Consider the following 18,782-nt stretch of genomic DNA (forward strand, 5'->3'; position numbering starts at 1 on the left):
TGCCTTTGACAGATGAATTTCTCCTTGGGGATCAATAAAGTGTATCGTCTCATTTCATCTCATCTCGTCTCATCACCTCAGCCATGGCCTCCTGCAGGAGAACATTAATAACATTAATGTTAGATGTAGATGAGTGTGCCTACAGGTAGCCAATATTTAGATCTAATCATACTCGACCATAAGTAGAATGAACAGATAGATAGATGGACAGATAGGTGGGTGGAGGGAAGGCCAATTGTTATTCATTCTTCGTTGAATGGCTTAGCTAGAAAACATGCCAGTAAAACTGAGCAACAGCGCCCCTTGATGGTCGGGATTCGTAACTGAAAACCTGCCAGGCAGCAAAACACACAGAAGGCTTCTCGGGCACCGTATATTCGCGGAAGTTGACGAAACATTATGTAGTAAGAAAGGATGGGAGATTCCTGCAGATAAACTACTCGAAAATAGTATTTACGTCAATTACCTTCAAAACCTCGATATTCCGTGTTTTCAACATGGAGGATGAGTGGGAAGAGGAGGTACGAAATACCATCAGCGTACTAGCGTTAGCTTCATGTGGCTAAGTGAGCATGTTAACGTTAGTTCTACTAGCCAGGGGATCGTGATAAGATTAGAAGGACTAAATGATCAATAGTTTAATTTCAGCATCGGTTATTATGTTAAATTTAGCTTTTCAATTGGGAGTTAAATTCGGGGACACACAACCAAATACTGGTTTACTGGTTTTAGCTTGTATTTAACTCGGCTCCTTGACGTGAACGTGTGTGGGAATCCCTGAGATAATTCATTTTCTGACCAAGATATTGCGTAAAACCCCTGGCAATGTAAATAGTTAACTATATTACTATATCGTTCTCTTCTATGCTCTTTCTATTACTTAAAAGCATCTCTCTTTTTGTTTGTTTAGGAGCAGCTTGTTGTGGTGGAGCTCTCTGGTATAATCAACAATGACTTTCTGTCCAAGTGTCGGGGCACGTGCAAGATACTGGTGAGTTAATGCTTTGTGGTAAAGAAAGACACAAAGCCGGGTCACCATGCATGACATGTACATCAGTGTAGGTCTCTCACTGCAGCATTCACTAAATCAGTTTTGTCCATGTGATCCAGGATATTGACAGCGAGAAGCCAATGATGCAGGTTGGACAATATGTGTTTGCAGGGGAATATGAAGGTAAGAATGAACCTTTAAAAAACCGACTTGTGCCTGCTATTAAAATATATTGCACTGTCCTCCCTTTCCCTCTTCTTTCAAATTGTTATGTTGGAAACATGTCACTTTACATCACCTCCAAAGAGTAATTCTAACCTGAAACACTGTCACCACTTCCAGTGATTGACTTTTGTGGTTTTAGTAATGAAGAATGGCCCAAATTGCACCGTCAAAAGTCTGATAATATCTGATAATTGCGGAGAGGTCAAGTTGGGAGTGTGTGTAGCGTTGACAGCATTACTAATATCTTGTTTTTCAATAGAAGTTATGGAAATAAAGGCATACATTTAATGATCATGGTTAGTCATTGTGGTGCTGACTATTTTTATCAGCACAAAAGAGCCTCCATGAACTCCTATAATAGATTTTATCATAATAAAGAAATGTCAAACAGAAATTTGACTTGCTATTCTTCCCTCTTTAAAGATGCTTTTGGAACTTGTGTGCTGTTCGAGGAGGGACCGCAGAAAGGTAAGGTTCTTCATATATTCTTAATGTTTATTGTTGTGTGTTGTGTGTCAGTGATATTTGAGGGTTTTCTTTTCTTTAGTTCAATTATTTCAATGTCCATTTTGACATACGTTTGCAGGAAAAGCAGACAGTGGTCCAGAGCTCAAGTACATGTGCCACACAGTGAAGAAACTGATGATGCAACGAATCTTCCTCACTGAGAAGAAAGAGGGTGAAACCAGCACAGGTCAGCCAGAACAGCAAAACTCATTATGGTGCAAAATCTGTTGTGATCTCTTTCTTCTAATGCAGTTAATATAACTTGTGTTGCTTTTTAGGAGTAACTTCACCCATTTCATTTTATATTATGCAGCTTGACAAAGAATCAACTTTGCACAACATTGTTAAACCTGAATATATTTTTTTCTGTGTTGTCCCTGCAGGAAGTGGTGATAGTGGGGAACAGCCCAATCAAGAAGAAAATGCCAACCAACAGCAAGAGACAGAAGTAGATATGGACAACGCAGATTTGGAAGACTCAGCAGAGAGCTGAGATATGGAGGCATTGCTATATTATGACCTCCCTATACAAGTGTAGAGACACCAGCATTTGTGAGGCTGTGAGGGACTCTGTCTGAAACAGAACACTTCTTGCACAATGTGTCACAATCCAATGCCTCTTCTTCACTGAGCCTCATAATCAGTGAATTTAATATTTGATACACAACATAAATGTGGTTAAATGACACCTGAAAGGAAACCAGGCTTTTACAAATCATAATCTAAATCCATTCCTTTCAAATCCACATCAGAGAGGTCCTGGGAAGGGCAGTTACAGAAATGTGGTGGAAGTCAGCTTAGCAGCAGGAAGTCCTGTCATTGTGCCTCTGATGTCATCATTTTTTCCCCCACTGATGGTGATGAATATTTAACCAGCAGAGGGAGAGAAATCTGCTTGAGCTGCAAGGTTATAGTAGCGATGTGCTCATTGGTGAATGAGCTGTTTATATGTTTAAAGAAGTGAGAAGAGTACTTGACTTAAAAATATCTCATCTTATATCCTATATTTTTCTGATTTGGTTTTATCAGCACTACCATGACTATGGAATTACAGTGTTAAAGCCAAAAGAAATAAAGTATTCGTTAAATAAATTAATTGGACTCACTGAAAACTTGCAATCTTTATTTTTCGAGTGTGGGTCTTATTGTGCTTTTTGTTGCTTTTTTTCTGAAATTTCTTCTCATTTGATGAATACGCGAAAAGGTGCTGTGTTTTTTGGTCGTTGTTGTGCAGCTTACCTGTCCCGGACAACGTGGAGTCAGTTTTATGAATGAACGAAGTTTTGTTGACTTTGAGGACGTGGCGGTTCTAGACCAATCCAATCACCAATGTTTCCTCGAAGTAGACCAATGAGCGAGCGACATCGCACTCGCCTTGTCCGAGCCCGATTGGCTGGTTGGCGTTTTAGCACAGGAAGTACATGGGTGTGTTTCCGAGGGGAGGGTCTTAAGCTGCAACGAAGAACTTCCCTGAAGACACCGGTGAGTTCTCTTGATAAATTGTGGTTTAAAATACAAAAAACAACTCAAACGTGTCTCTCCTATCGCTAGTATTTAGAAGTACGCAATATGGACGATTATATGGTTGCTTATTTATCTTCATTAGACGAGTGAAATTGCAAGTCAGCAGGTAAAACTGGTACGCTAGGTTAGCCAGCCTAATGTTAATCCCTCACCTAAAACTGGGTTTTGGATGGTAACGGTAACTAATTGGAAATAACGGTCACGAACTGTTGCTGCTGACTCGTAATGCAAAGACGATGGCAAGATTTAAGGTGTCGAGACATGCAAAAGTGAGAGCACAGACACTGACGTGTAACACTAAAGCAGAGACAACGTAAGCGGTGAACGTCTGTCAGTAAGTTGATGGTAAAATAGTAAAAAAAACAATATTTATCTCTCCAAATACTGCATTATATCGCTTGGTATTAGAATGGCAATAACGTTACGTTCTCCTCATATCAACTTCGGTTGCTGGCAGGTGACCTTTGAATATTTTCTATTGGAGAAGATACTGAGAAACTGATTTTTCATTGTTTCAGCCCTGATTTGTGTGTTTGAAATTTTAATTTGCCAGTTTATTAGCATCACCATATGAAAACAAGTACAGTCTAAGAAAACAGCCCTAAAAAAATAATAATTTAAAATTGTTTTAGAGTGCTATTGATTCAACTTTATGATCATTTTGGAGACGTTTTTTATCTGGGTGTATCTAATAAACTGACAACTGAGTGTAGTTTATCGATCGATTAAGAATCCTGAGGTGTCTGTTAAATAATTTATAAACTGTTGCGTATGAATGATGCTGTTGATAGTTTGAGAACTGTAGAGCTGGCAGTAATGCAATATACGGGATGTCAGCTTCTTCAAAGTACCAGAAGTGCAACAAATAAGGGATTGCGTCAGCTGGAACAGATTAGCCTAGCAATTCACCTCTCATGGTCTCAGTATTTGCTTACACTGTGAGTCATACACTGCTATGTGCAGAGCTGAGTAGCCCTGAGTTCAAAGATGTGATCAGTACTGACAGAAAAGTGCACGGTAAACTTAGATATGCATGCAACACAAAGGTTTTTACCAGAGTGCACTGTTTGAGCAATAACCATAGCTTTTTAATGTCTTCTTTTTACCCCTCGTCCAGACAGTGTTTGTACATACGCAGGATGGAGCTGCGACCACTTGTCATGTGCTTTGCCCTCTGTGTGGTTTACGCCACCAGCAAACCCACAGAGAAGAAGGACCGTGTTCACCATGATGAACCCCTCAGCAACCGAGAGCACGACGATGCAGAGGGCTTTGACTATGACCATGAAGCCTTCCTGGGACAAGAGGAGGCCAAGACCTTCGACCAGCTCACACCAGAGGAGAGCAAGGAGAGACTCGGGTAAGAGTACATGTCAGGGAGATTGTTTTAATCTGTTAATCTTGAATTACTGATATATGAAGTCAATGGCAATCCTTTTACGTTACTGTGGTAATGACCTAGTTTCACCTCAGGGGAGCAGTAAAGTTCGTTTGAGGTGACACACCACTAGATAATATGAGGGAACAAGCTGAATGTTTGCCACATTTCTGTCATTTCTCTACAGCATGTTGGTTGAACGTATAGATGACGATAAGGATGGCTATGTGACGGTTGAGGAGATGAAGAAGTGGATCAAGCACGCTCAGAAGAGGTGGATCTACGATGATGTGGATCGACAGTGGAAGAGTCATGACCTCAATGGGGATGAAGTGGTGTCCTGGGAGGAGTACAAGAACGCCACATATGGATACATTCTTGGTACAGCTGCAGACGATCTTCTTTTTATACATTTGATGTATCCCTGAAGTGTTACCTGTGTGGGAAGGGACACAAATTTACATTGCCACACGTACACACATTAAACTAAGTCGCGACCTCTGACTTGCAGATGACCCCGACCCCGATGATGGCTTCAGCTACAGGCAGATGATGGCTCGCGATGAGAGGAGATTCCAAATGGCCGACCAAGACGGTGACCTGAAAGCCAACAAGGAGGAGTTCACAGCCTTCCTTCACCCCGAGGAGTACGACCACATGAAAGACATCGTAGTGCTGGTGAGTGACAAACACACACTCACACACGCACAGGTGTTAAGTGATGACACTAACACTGTATCTTTCACATCCCTGCTCACATCCTTGTGTTGTCTTTTCTTCCTATAGGAAACTATGGAAGACATTGACAAGAATGGAGATGGCTTAATTGATTTAGACGAGTACATAGGTGAGTCCTTATAGCCCTTTGTCATATAAGCATCATCAGTTTGTACAGGTTATTATTGGTGGCAAACCACAACAGATAGGGAATAAAAAGTGAAAAGTGCAAGAAACAGTGAGTCTTGGTAAATGTTGGAACCGTTTTGAAATGATTATAATGACTATGATAAGTACTTGTACAAAGTAGCATTGCAACATCATCAACACCCTCTCTCTCACTCCTGTCTTTCCATGCTCTAGGTGACATGTACAACCAGGAGGGAGACTCCACAGAACCCGAGTGGGTGAAGACAGAGAGGGAACAGTTTACTGAATTCAGAGACAAAAATAAAGACGGGAAGATGGACAAGGAGGAGACCAGAGACTGGATCCTGCCCAGTGACTACGACCATGCTGACGCCGAGGCCAAGCATCTGGTCTATGAGTCAGATGCAGACAAAGTACGAACTGTTACTGTTGTGTAACTTTTAAATAATTTAAAATTTCAACAGAAATTCATTGTTCTTGTGAATTTTACTTCCTGTCTCATTCACTGAATATTGAGGGGAAGTGAAACTGTGTGTGAGTGTGCTTATACAGTACGCACACATGAGTCTGTTGTAATGATTGTACTGCAGTGCTACAAAATACAGAGAATATTAATCATGTGTGAGAGATAGTTTAGATTTAGTTTAGACAAGCCATCACTCTCAGCAGTTCACTCTCATTTTGGGCATTTTTGACAATTTCATTTGTCAGTCTATTTAAGACATTGAATTACAACTCATGGGAAATGCAAAAAATACAGGCTTTTATCTCGGCCTTGCTGCTATAATAGCTCATTGGGAAATGTTTATTGTGTAATTAAGATGAGAAAATATATCTTATTTATTGTCTGCACCCAGTGACAGAATGCAAATCTTACAAGACAGACCAAATACCTACGATAACACATACAAATAAGATGAAGTATCTCCGTACCTTAGTGACAGTGTGTACTGACACAAATACAAGGCTTATCATGTTTGTTATTCTCCCTCCATCAGGATGGCCGTCTGACCAAAGCAGAAATCGTGGACAAGTACGACCTGTTCGTGGGCAGCCAGGCGACCGACTTCGGAGAGGCTCTGACTCGACACGACGAGTTCTAACATCCACCTGCCTCCAAAGACTCTGTGTTCATCTTGTGTAACACCTTACTCCTCCGACAGTGGATGGAGTACATCAGACAAGATGAGCTCGCCTAATCCAACGCCACGGACAATAATTTATTTGATTTCTTGAATGTGTCCCGTTGTACGCGCACTAACGTTCTAAGTAATGTGTGCACGCTTTGCCAGTGTGTCCTCATGCTCAGTTGTGCGTAACATTGGGATATATCGTCAGCCTCTGCTCTGCTTCCACACACTACACTTGCCTTTTCCAGGTCAGGCAAAAGACAAACAGTGTTAGATTTATTTTTTTTTTCTTTGAAAGGATGATTTCATGAAATAGCCATGTTTTGTTACAAAACCTTGATAGAACAAGTTTAGGTATACTGAATAGTTTATCTTGCCATTTATTTTTGCAATGCACTGGACTGTGAAGGGTAAAGCTGATTTCTAGCCATTAGAATTTGTTCTACTCCTCTGTCTAATCATGTAATCCGGCACAAACTCAAAACACTAGTTGCTGATTCACTTGTACTTTGTTTTCATGTCTTTATTGATTATAATGTGTCAATGCTGGAGTACAGGATGTTTGGATTATTACATTTCAGTGACGCAAGGATTATTTGGACTGGTGCAATACAGAATCATGAGTGGGACCACTCTGTGTCTGCTATACTGGTCCCCAAAGCACCCAATTTAACACAAGCTGTGGGTCCTACGTAAGGGCGGGTTGTGCTATGTGTTGTTAGTTAAAGGAATCAAGATAAATTTAGGGACTGATGGATGCTTCGTCCTCAAATGTGGCCTCCTTTCTTTCTCATCACCTCAATAGTGTGTGTGTGCGTGTGTGAATCTGTGTGTGTGTGTGTGTACATATATTACCTGTATTCTTGATGACTGACTTTTTTTGGTGTTTTGTTTTGAGACCTGTTTGATTTAGCTGAACTAACTCTTTTGTGTGCCAAGCAAAAAAGAATTTGTCCTCTTTTGTAAGCAATTTGAAAAACAAGGCTTTTTCCCTTCAAACACTTTGCCCCTCTAAATATGTTTGTTATGCTTGTATTATCACTACCACCATTTATAACCACTGTTGATAATTTTTATGGTATACCATAATGTATATGATAATGTTTTTTTTACAGGCTCACTGCAGCGGCCACCCTTTCACTAGTGACTTTACTGTAAATACGTTGTTGGTCTGCAAACAGAGCACTCTAACAATCAGGTCCAGTTTTTGTGATTGAGAAGGATGTCTCAATAAAAACATAAAATTGGAGCTTTTAGTCTGCTGTAATCTTTTGACTATTGAAGTACTAATTGTCCGGTGCTCTTCACATGGCAGCTGCTGTTACAGGTGATAGTGTTCATCATACTCCAAGCTGTTGTTCTCAGAACATAGATTTCTCTGTTGACAGCTTTTTAAAAAAAAAAAACCCTCCACTTTTCTAATAACTGCTTTTGAAATGATCTCATTTAGTATATTAATATTTAATCATTATAACATAATTAATTAAATATTGGCAATTTTAATTTACAGACACTCAGCATCACAACTGGTGGAGCTTTTTCTTGCCACTCTGCATCTCAGCATGTTAGCATTGTGACACTGGATGAACATGTAACAGGTAAAAAAAAAAAAAAAGGGGGGGGTTAGTAAATTTCATCCAAATGGTTAGAAAAGTCTTGTCTCTTGCTAAATGACCTACTGGGTTTGTTAAACATCGCCAGGTATTAATCTTTGAGATACGGATGCTTAGCTCTGTAACCTAAACCTAGCAGTACTGGGCTGCTAGCATTCATTGCTGTAGACTTCTTCTTCTAGCATGTTGACTGTTCTTAAGGGTCCTGCAATAGTTTTTGGGCAGAGAAGGAGGTCCTGCCCAGATTATTATCCCAACCTTAACCCCCCCAAACCCTTACCTAACCTCAACCTTCTCTACTCTCTACCCTAACCTACCCATTTTTAACTATATACATAACTCCATCCATCTCAAAGTATGACGCTAAACCCACCCCTCTGGCTTGGCAGGTCACTGTGCCTCTGCCTATAACCCCAGTGGGATTTATAATTTAATAACTAGTCTTGGCTCATTGATTCAGTTATACAATAACTTTACTCATGTTCAAAGAAAAAAACTGAGGCAGTTTGTAGAATAGGCATAACAAAACAATGAATGCTGTGAGAGTTTCAAACATGCACTCTGCAGCTAAAGAGGATAAATCTACACGGAACCGCACAGGGCGCAAAACTGCTGCTGCACATTTCTGTGTGAGTTTAAATTAGCAGTTTTCTACACTGAGTGATTTCATGTGGATTTACCTTACACACACAATCTCATTATTATTCGTAAACATTTGCAGACAAAATATTTGATTCATGACAGATTCATTCAGGCTGTTCTACTTGTAATAAGCTTGCAATGAATGTTGTATGCCTTGAAGAAATCTATTTTTAATTTATACTGTTTGATTTAAAAGAGTGCATTGTCCATTCAATGTCACTCATTCCTGTCATCTAGGCCAACTATATGGTATAAATGGAATATTATGTATTCTAACTGTATATACAGTGTTTGAACATATGCGTGTCTTCTTTTGTGGCCTATGTGCTTGTGCATGTATTCTCTCCTCTTACTTGTCTCAGTACCTACAGCACAAGCAGATCCATACTTTAGTGTTTCTTTCTTGATCCATAACGTGTCCGCTTGTCTGTCATCCATCTTCACCTTACCTCCTCCATTCTCTGTCGTCCACCCCGTCACTCTCAGTGCCTGCGGTATTACAGTGACGTCACTTACTAAAGGTGATAAAAATGGGATTACAACGAGCCATCACTCTCAGCAGCTCTTCTTCGTCTGGCTCTAACTCATCCTCACTGTTCTTGTCTGCGTCTTCATCTCCCAGAAAACCATCATCCTCATCCCCCAGCGGGTGGCCATCCCGTGTGTTTCCTGAGTTTGTCGACGGCCTTCTGTCCTGAGACGGACTACCGGCGTCTGCTGCCCCATCTGGGTGTTCTGATTGGTCTGGTTGGTCCAGCGATGTGGAGGGTTGGTCTACCTCTGTGCTTAGAGTCATCGATGTTCGCTCTGGTGTTGCTGGAGGTGTATCAAGGGGAGACGTATCTATGTGTACCAGCTTGGCTTTTAGAGGTGCTTGCTCTGGGGTGGGTGGGGGTGTGCTCATCTGCTTGGGGAGGGATGAGGACTGTAAAGGTGAATATGGGGGTGTCTTCACACGAGGTTTTCGGAAGGGTTTATCTATTTCTGCTGAAGCAATTCGGGTATGACTGCATGGAATACTGGATTGAGAAGAGGGGCTGGTGACAAGGTCAGCAGGGTCATCGCTGGTGGTGGTTTGTGTAGTTTGTGAATCAGGACAGGTGAACAGTGGGGTGTTAGTGGCATCACGGGTTGCAGGGCTAGGACTGTTGTTAGATAGTGCCTCAGTAGGGTCCAGGGAAGTTTCAGTTGGTGAATCAGGGTTTTCTTTGGGTGGAGCAGCATCTTGAGCCATATGTGTGGGGCTCACATCCACAGTGGCTGGGTGAAAGGTGGGTGAACTAGAGGAGCTTTTGGTTGGTGTAGAGACATTATTATTGAAGGGCGCAGGGCTGTGCAGAGTTTCAGTGGGGATGAAGCTGGTGTCGGGTGCAGCAGCCGTTCTGGGTGGAACGGGTCCTCGGCAGGAGGGTAGTTCTTGGTGGGTGTAGATGCCAGGTGTGTTTGGGAAGCTGAAGGAAGGATTACAAGTTCCATATTCTTCATTGTTGTAGGGTTCTTCCGCTATGTTCGGCATGGCGCTACCATGACCCACCTGGAGAGCAACCACAGTCATCAGGTAAAAGAAAAACAATTTTGTATCACAGAGAGGAGGTGAGAGAATGATCCTGGTTCAGTATGACGTGCGTGTTAATTACTAGGCCTTCTAACAACCAGGCAGTCTAATCTTTAGTGAATTAATGAATTGCGAATGTGAGTAATTTACTTTACAGACTTATGAGATGCCTCACCTCACCTCACCTTCAAAGGTCCTGAAAAAAAAGATCTCAAAACAAAATCCAACTGATTTGTTGCTTCTGAATCTTTTCACCACATCTTGTGGCCTTCATCAGCAGACAGTGTTGCTCAGTTGTCATGAAAATGGTTTAGTGGTTGTCATGTGATATTCCATATTTAAGTCACGTAAAAACAACTAAATCATCTCCATGACAACTGAGAAACCAAAGTCGCTGATGAAGGCCACGAGATGTGGTTGAAAGCTTCTGAAACAGTAAGTAAGTCGGACCTTGTGTTCAGCACGTTTTTGCCAAACTGTATGAACTGTTCATTTACTTTCAGTAGGATTAAGACAGTTCATTAAGGAGGACAGGAAATATAGGACAAGGATGAATATTAGCTTCAGTAGGAAAGAAATAACTCACCAATTGGAACCACCGTAAGCTCTGTGGGAGTATATGCAGTAGAGAATATTTCAGAAACTCAAACTTACTAGCGAACAAATCTTGATAAATATGAATCTGGATTATAGAGATTAAGGATCTCACCACATTGGGGTGCTTGCCCTGGGCCACACAGCCTCTCTCCAGCGGGTCCCTCTTTCCCTTGTGTTTCTTCTTCAGCCACATCACCACAGACAGGATACATCCAAGTACAGTCATGAACACCATCGTCAGGAACAAGGCTTTGCCCACAGTACAGCCTGTCAGACGGCCATCTCCCAGTGGACTAAGAGGGACTGCAGTGTACACAGGCAGACACACAGGGAGTTTGTGTCAGCCTGCAGGATCATCAGCAATCAGTAACATGCAATGTTTAAGTGTGTGGCCTTACTTGATTGTCCTTCAGATAACACCTCCACCACTATGGTAGCAAAGGTGACATCACCCGACTCTTGGTCTATAGCCATTACCTGCAAGGTATGTTGACTTTTTATCACATCATTGCCTTTTTATTTATGTCTTTATTTGTTATGAGAGTTTGTGCCATACATTTTTTATCAAACCTCACCTCTAGAACGTGTTTCTGTTTTGGTTTGAGTTGATCGCTCTTGGCGATCAGAAGCCCCTCCTGTGTGATTTGGTAGATGTCTGTGTGATTGGATGAAGGACTGAAGGTGCAGTAGATCATGGGATTGGAACCCTGTTAATTTGTGGAGAAACAGGAGGTGATGGGTAACAATCAAATACAGAACTGCTTTGAATCGTTTTTCATGTGTGTGGAGTGTGGTGAAGTGCATACTTGGTTGAAGTCTTTATCTTGTACATGTAACATCAGTGGTTTGCTGCCATAGGTGTTGACCAGAGAGGCAGGGCTATTTCCTGCAGTTACAAAGCCTTGATATTCAGTCATGTCAAACTCTGGATAAAACTGGTTCACAGCCAGAACTTGGACCGACACTGTAGCAACAGAATACTTCCTTGGGTCGTCGTCCTGATACGCCTGAGAGAAGGAAAGAGAGAGCAGTGAGATTGATATCTTTCAAGCCGGCCACGAACACTGAGTATGTGACTCTTACCATGACCTGTAGATGCAGCGCTGGAGTTGTGAGTCTGTCTGTAACCCCCCGAATCAGCTTCACCTCCCCCGTCACCCTGTCCATCAGGAAACGCCCATCATCGTCTCCTAGCATGAACACAAACGCAGTTACACTTGTTACACATGTAAGCACAGCACATTTAAAGTATTAACTTGCATCGGTGCGTATTGTACCTGAGAGAATGGCATAGCTGACTGGAGAGCTGAGTCCTCTGTCTCCATCCACTGCATGAATGGGACCAGGAGAGAAGTCCAGCACAATGTCCTGCAACATGACACACATTTGTTGCTCAACAAGTCGGATCCTCATGACATCTAAAACAGTAATCCAGTGAATTGATCTGGATCTTGCAGCTGAAATCTATCATTTGGATTGAAACAGGGGATTGTCAAAGGTCCACATGGCCTCAAAGTTGTTTGAATCTGAGTTTTAACATTAAAGCACTGTAAGAGAATACAAATAAACATAGCATCCATGTAGCATCCAATGTAGTATCATTGATAAGTTGTTCAGTTATAAGATCAGTGTGACTGAAGGAGTGTTTAGCAACTGACTTCTTCCCCCTCTGTGACATTGACTGTGTACACAGGGCTGGTGCAGATGCGACTGGTCTCATCCTGGAAAAGCAGCATGCAGGGCAGGAACTGTGGGTACTGATCATCTCCATCCAGGACGGTGATGGTGATGTTGGTGCTGGTATTGTAGCGCTCAGCAGTGCTCATTTCCTGAGATACACAAGGCGAGATTTCTTTATGGAAATGGATGGATGCATTAACAGAAGTATGGTTCATCTTCTCCAATAGTAATTGTCAGGAGCATTAGATAATCCATTTTTTCTGTCTATTTTCTAATTAATTTAGACAAATGTGTAGGTATATTTACTTAGAAACTGAACTCTGAAACAGTGAAGAATGAAATGTACATAGCTTACAGAGGCGTGGATGGTGACAGTAAGCAGGGTTTTGGTTTCATAGTCTAGAGGCTTGGACAGGATCACCTCTCCACTGTTGGGGAGATCAACCTTGAAGTACTCTGCATCAGGCTGCAGAACACACACAAACACATTAAAGATGCGGTGATTGTGTGTGTGAGTCTTTTATTTTTTTAAAGAGTGAAAAGTTAGAACTCACTGATGTCTGGTCAATGGAGTAAATTATCTTGTTGTTATCTGCGTCTGTGGCCTGGACAGTAAAGACCACAGTATTCACTGGAGTGAGCTGGAAAACACACAGACAGACAGGCACTTTAATCTTGTATGTTTTGTGTAAGCACACACAGATTTATGTACATGTGCTTGAGAAAGTGTCATACCTCACTAATAATAACAGACTGGAGAGTGTCTTCTGCAAACACAGGGGAGTTATCATTCTCATTGAGAATCTCCACCATGATCCTGTACACACTCTGCAACAACAGCAAAAAAACAAGACACACAGAGGTTTGAATGTGGGATGACGCACTGAAGAGTTATGGGTAAGATGACAGGACGAAGTGTACCTGAAGTGTGTCCTCCTCATAACACGACAACTCAGCCATGAGGACAGGACCCTGGGCCTGAGAGACAGGAGAACAGAGAGACAACACCAGATTTTGTATTGTATTGTATTTGTTGTGCACTCTTACATTTGCCTACTCCTACGTAAGTGTATCTATAGGTTTGTAACGTGCAGTTTCTCTCATTTGATGTTAATCATACAAGATTACATGTACAACATTATTCAAAATTTCATATTTTCCTTTAATGGTTACAGCGTAAGAAATGCACGTTCCAATATTGTGATGGGAAGATGACAACATTTCGGAGAAAGGCAGCAGCCACACTTGATGAATTGATGCAAACGTGTTGAATAAGGTGAATTCTACATGTGGACCCACGTCACATGCTAAATATGCTTGATGAAGATGTAATGTAGCTGTACAAAATGTTTTTAGTCTAGAAATATTTCCTTTTTACGGATAGGGTGACAGTAGATAGATTGAGAGCCATAGAGAGAGAGAGAGAGAGAGAGAGAGACAGAGTGCTAATCTGGTTGACCCTTTAACAGCTGCCATGATGTAAGACAGCTGGCTGGGAAGAGGATGACGGTAAGAGAGATTGTGTTCGGTCCAAGGACAAGGTTGTAAGGTTCAATCTCTGATAGTTTGTTCTAAACTTAGATACAACTTCCTCAATGTGGCCCCACACTATGAGAAGCCGTCCTAGTGACTCAACGAAATGGAATTACACACATAAAATCCATAATCCCTGCATTGTTTTCATGACTTCCTGATTATAAGGAAGCTCCAACGCTCAGATCAGTGTTTAAGAGGGCGTATCTCGACTCATGTACCTCTCGGTCGAGGACTTTGTCAGCTGATGTGTTCAGCCGGATGTTTCTTTCATCCAAGAAGAACCAGTCAGCATCCTTTCCATCCAGGCTCCAGTGAACCCCCTCCATTGTGGTGTCAGCCAAGAGTTCAGCAACGATTTCTCCCGAATGGCTGTTTTCTCTGATTGTTGCGAATACATCCTGACCATCCAAACATCCACCCCACCCTGACATTCCTGTGTCAATGCAAACACACACACATATGCAGAGTGAAAGAAACCCATTCATTCTGGCCAAGAACCAAACTCTAATACGAACAAATGTGAAGTGGCTGTACCTGTGGCTGTGTGCAGACATAGGAGGACCAGCAGTGAGCAGACTAGAGCCTTGGCCTGAAACAAACTCAATTTCAGCTCAATGAGGGCCATTCCTGGGCTCAGTCAGGCCTCAAGAACCAGTTCTTTCTGAGTGAAGAGAGAGAAAACAGGATTAACTAAACACGGCCATCCTTTCCCCCTTCTACAGTATGAATGAGTGGGCTAGACTTTACTCTGTGCCTTGGTGGCAACACGTCTTAAGAGTCATCATTAGGTTAAGACCTCCTAATGTATAAACACACACACACACACACACACACACACACTGCTCTGTCCCATAATTCCCTCAAATCCCTTTTAAGTGAGTTTCTGCCTGGCTTTCCCCAGTCTGAGAGCAGAATAGTAGCCCTACGATCTGTCTTCTCTTCATGTTTCTACAACCGCAAACATTTATGAGGTCAGAAGTCTAAGTAACGCTAAGCAACAACTCTGTGATCCTGATATTTGTTAGAGTTATGGAGTAACAATGAATCCCTATAGTAGGAACTCTACTGTACAGACATCTGCTTAGAAACTTGACCACAAAATTAAACTTCAGCTATGTTCCAAATAAATGAAGGTGTGTGACTAAATGTGAGCCCCAGGTGCACTGGTGCATGTGCTTGAAAGGTGTGGGGGGGTGGGGGGAGGCGTAACAGGATCTGGGGTCACATCCTACTAAAACAACAACTCTGCTGTAAATGCAAGGTAAATGAACACATAAGCTTTTCGTTTAACTCAACTGAGTTATCGTGAATGTGAACACCGACTGTCAATACTGTTGTTCAGCTGACTGACCTGTTGTTCTCAAATCCTCTGCAGCTTGTCTGTCAGCCTCCATATCCTCCTGACTTGTGATGGAAGCAGCATCTCTGATTCCCAAAACCCCGAAAAGCCACTAAACGCCCCTCAAAAAAACAGACTGGGGCTTTTAGGAATAATGACAACAATATGGCCACACACACACTAACGCACACACTGACCCCCCCACATACATTAAAAAGCAGACAGCAGCTTATGGTGTGTATCCTGGGATAAATGTCAGCTCAGAGGCTAAAGAGGGCGGGGCTTACCTCTTCAGGGGGAACGACTGAGCCAATCAGATTAGATATGGCAAGAACCTGACGGTGAGGTTGAGACCGGGTTCACAAGTGAATTTAACAGATTTGTCTGGTACAAAGACACTTGACCTTTGTTTGTCATGCAATCAAAGTTCAATGGTCGGAGTGCCAAGTCAGCTCTTGTTCAAGCTGTAGTTGCTGTATTACAGAGAATAACAGGAAAAGTATTTGTCTTTAGCAAACTAGGTCTTGGCAGCTTGTATTACACTTTAAATGTATATATATATTCACTGTATTGTATAGGTTAGAACCTGCTTAAAGACTGTGATGTACTTGTACTGCAACATGTACTCTGGCTACACAGCTTGCGCCTGTTGGATTTGTTCAATTAGTGACATGTGACAACTAATGGGGCCTGACAAGGGATTAGCTATCAAACATCGGCTGTTAACCTTCTGAAGATTAACCCACATCCTTTTACACACTTGTCTCAGCAGGCATAGGCACACACACACACACACACACACACACAAAGACACACTTAAAGGAGTGTGTCTGCACATATCTTAAGGGCTCCTGCGATGAAAGCTATCGTCTGGCTCCACAAGAAATGTTTTGGTTAGTGCAGCCTTGTGAGTGGTTTCCATTGTCAGAGAAAAGCGGGGGGAGCAGAAGTGTTAGCCTCGGGGAAAGGTTGAAGACTGCACAGTCTGTGTCCCTGAGAGAGAGTGCAGAGGACGAGCATTTCTCAGATCATATAAATGTTTACAGATGGCATTCAAGCAGCATTAACAGCAGTGAAGTGAGACGACGAGACAATCCCTGTTTGTTTTGTAATGTTATTGTGTTGTCATAATAAGTTAGAGTTAGCAATAGCTGAATAGATTAACATAGATGTTGAGTTTGTATACTGTTACTGCTGTGATTGGATATGACCACTGGATGTCAGCAGAGATGTGGTTACAATAGATGACATTATGGTAGATGATTGATAGATAACACTTGGTTTTGTCAACTACATCATCTCAACATCTGTTTTTCCAGCATATGTGTGTTTTGTTTTTTCTTCTAATGGTGTTACCTGAAATGAGCTGGACCTTCAAAACTGCTGCAGAAAGACATTTCACCAGACAAACTGATTGTGGCAGACGCTGTTTGGAGCGTAACTCAGACTTTGCTGTTTATACTCACATGCTGTGAAATACTTATTTAATATCATACTTCATATGTGAAACAAAACACAAGCATTTTTCACCACTACATTTTTTCCCATTGTGTGTACAGATTTATGTGCGAGGATATGTAAACATTTTATGAGCAAAGTAAAGTTTGCACAACCTCTCAAATAAATCAGTACCAAATGAATGCATGAAATGATTAAACACTGCAATAACAAATGCTGAATTAATGTTGTGAGACCTCGTAAATTCAGTATGCAGTATGGTGAGTGGCATGGCTCTAAAGATGGCAAAGTTGGTCCGTTGGACTAAAAACTATATGATGGATTAAGATGAAATTTTGAACCGACACCCAGAAGATGAATCCTAATGACTTTGGTAATGCCCTGACTTTTCCTCTGGCGCCAACAGGAGTTTACATTGCCATTACATTTTTCCAATATTTTGGTTTATGACTAAACACTTGCTAAGCTAATGACATTCCATCAGCCTCAGCTGTACTCGACTGTGCACCTCGACCCAACGTAGGCTGGGTGTAACACTAATCTACGTCCTCCACACAAGAGAAAGGCCCACTGGGTACAAAGAGGGTGTGAGAACAACATTTTGTTCCCTTCAGTGTTCCTCTGGGAGGCATTTCTGAATTGTGAAAAATGTATAATAAATTGCCGCCTTCATAAATCTTGATACATTAAAAACTGAATCCCTTAGCAAAGCTTTGCTGCATTCTTGTAGTTCCTACTGCTTTATCACAGTCTTCAATCAGCCCTCTTGGCCTGGAAGTGCCATGCCGTCCAGAGGGATTGAGTGTATGTTGGAAAACCACCAAAGCGAAGAGAGCCATTCCTGTGGGGAAAACTTTTTAATTGTGATTATTACAGAGTAACTGGCATGAGTCATGGATGAGGTTTTTCTTGGTATGTGGACAGAGGGTGGGAAGATCTCAGTTAAAATCAGGTGTTCAAATGTGTGTCTTATTCTCCTTTAAGCCTGGATCTCCTTCAACAGATAGAATCTCCAAAACAAATCTGGAGTGATGAGGGACTCTCTAGTCTGCTGCATCCATTAGGAAACACCTGGGTGTCCTGTCACCACACCAAAAATACTTCAGCAAGACAGACGGGCATACATGTATGTCCTTCTGCGTAGCAAGTCTCAGAGCTATTGCTTATGAGAGGTGTACTCAAAGAAAGGCTCTGAAATAATAAACACAGCAGAGATGAGAAGGACAACAACTTGAGGGGGAAGAGTTGTGGAGACAGATGTGGGGGGGTTGAGCACAGTGGGATGCACACTGGGACTGTTTCCAAAGCAGTGAAACATGACTACTTGTGTTTACCCCCGCCCTCTCTTTCTCTCTGTGCACACACACACACACACACACATACACACACATACATTTTTGGCTGCTTCAGCATGGCTCCCCTCCAGTCTCCAGACCAGGTTTTAGCTGATTACCAAAACGGGGGTCTTTGGGAATCAACACCACTGAGCAGTGCTTTTTTTTTTCCTCTGACAAAATGAGGGAGAACAGAGGAAGAGAAGACTTCCCTCACAGCTATCCTTCTGGGACTGGAAACTGAACGAGACAGAGACTAGATCGAGAGGTGACCTCACGCGCACTGCACACCTGAACTTTTCTGCACGTCTCGCTCAGAACAGGCATCTCAGAGCAAGCATAGTAATAATCATCAAACTTCTCTCAGCCATCCGCCTTTGTGATCATGCAGCGAAAGTGTGTTGTA

The 18,782-nt window shown here is 42.1% G+C and overlaps 3 protein-coding genes across 3 annotated transcripts; 2 read left to right on the forward strand and 1 right to left on the reverse strand.

Annotated features, from left to right (window-relative positions):
• Positions 1–396: 396 nt before the first annotated feature.
• Positions 397–2,811, forward strand: gtf3c6 (general transcription factor IIIC, polypeptide 6, alpha). The gene is made up of 6 exons (XM_070907886.1): positions 397–521; positions 911–991; positions 1,111–1,174; positions 1,640–1,684; positions 1,803–1,910; positions 2,107–2,811. The coding sequence occupies exons 1-6, from the start codon at positions 498–500 to the stop codon at positions 2,214–2,216; spliced, it is 432 nt and encodes a 143-aa protein (XP_070763987.1). The 5' UTR covers positions 397–497; the 3' UTR covers positions 2,217–2,811.
• Positions 2,812–3,181: 370 nt separating this feature from the next.
• calub (calumenin b) lies at positions 3,182–7,840 on the forward strand. The gene is made up of 7 exons (XM_070907253.1): positions 3,182–3,205; positions 4,365–4,607; positions 4,813–5,006; positions 5,137–5,303; positions 5,412–5,472; positions 5,706–5,905; positions 6,491–7,840. The coding sequence occupies exons 2-7, from the start codon at positions 4,387–4,389 to the stop codon at positions 6,593–6,595; spliced, it is 948 nt and encodes a 315-aa protein (XP_070763354.1). The 5' UTR covers positions 3,182–3,205; positions 4,365–4,386; the 3' UTR covers positions 6,596–7,840.
• Positions 7,841–9,385: 1,545 nt separating this feature from the next.
• LOC139287191 (cadherin-related family member 5) lies at positions 9,386–14,870 on the reverse strand. The gene is made up of 15 exons (XM_070908194.1): positions 14,780–14,870; positions 14,464–14,678; positions 13,631–13,687; positions 13,445–13,537; positions 13,264–13,350; positions 13,065–13,175; positions 12,688–12,858; positions 12,307–12,397; positions 12,113–12,219; positions 11,836–12,036; positions 11,605–11,736; positions 11,428–11,506; positions 11,142–11,332; positions 11,019–11,039; positions 9,386–10,411 (listed from the first exon to the last, which is right to left on the reverse strand). Exons 1-15 carry the CDS (start codon positions 14,868–14,870, stop codon positions 9,386–9,388), a joined length of 2,673 nt encoding a protein of 890 aa, XP_070764295.1.
• Between the last annotated feature and the right edge of the window lie 3,912 nt (positions 14,871–18,782).

This window comes from Enoplosus armatus, chromosome 6, assembly GCF_043641665.1.
Source record: "Enoplosus armatus isolate fEnoArm2 chromosome 6, fEnoArm2.hap1, whole genome shotgun sequence".
Taxonomy (NCBI): Eukaryota; Metazoa; Chordata; class Actinopteri; order Centrarchiformes; family Enoplosidae; genus Enoplosus; species Enoplosus armatus.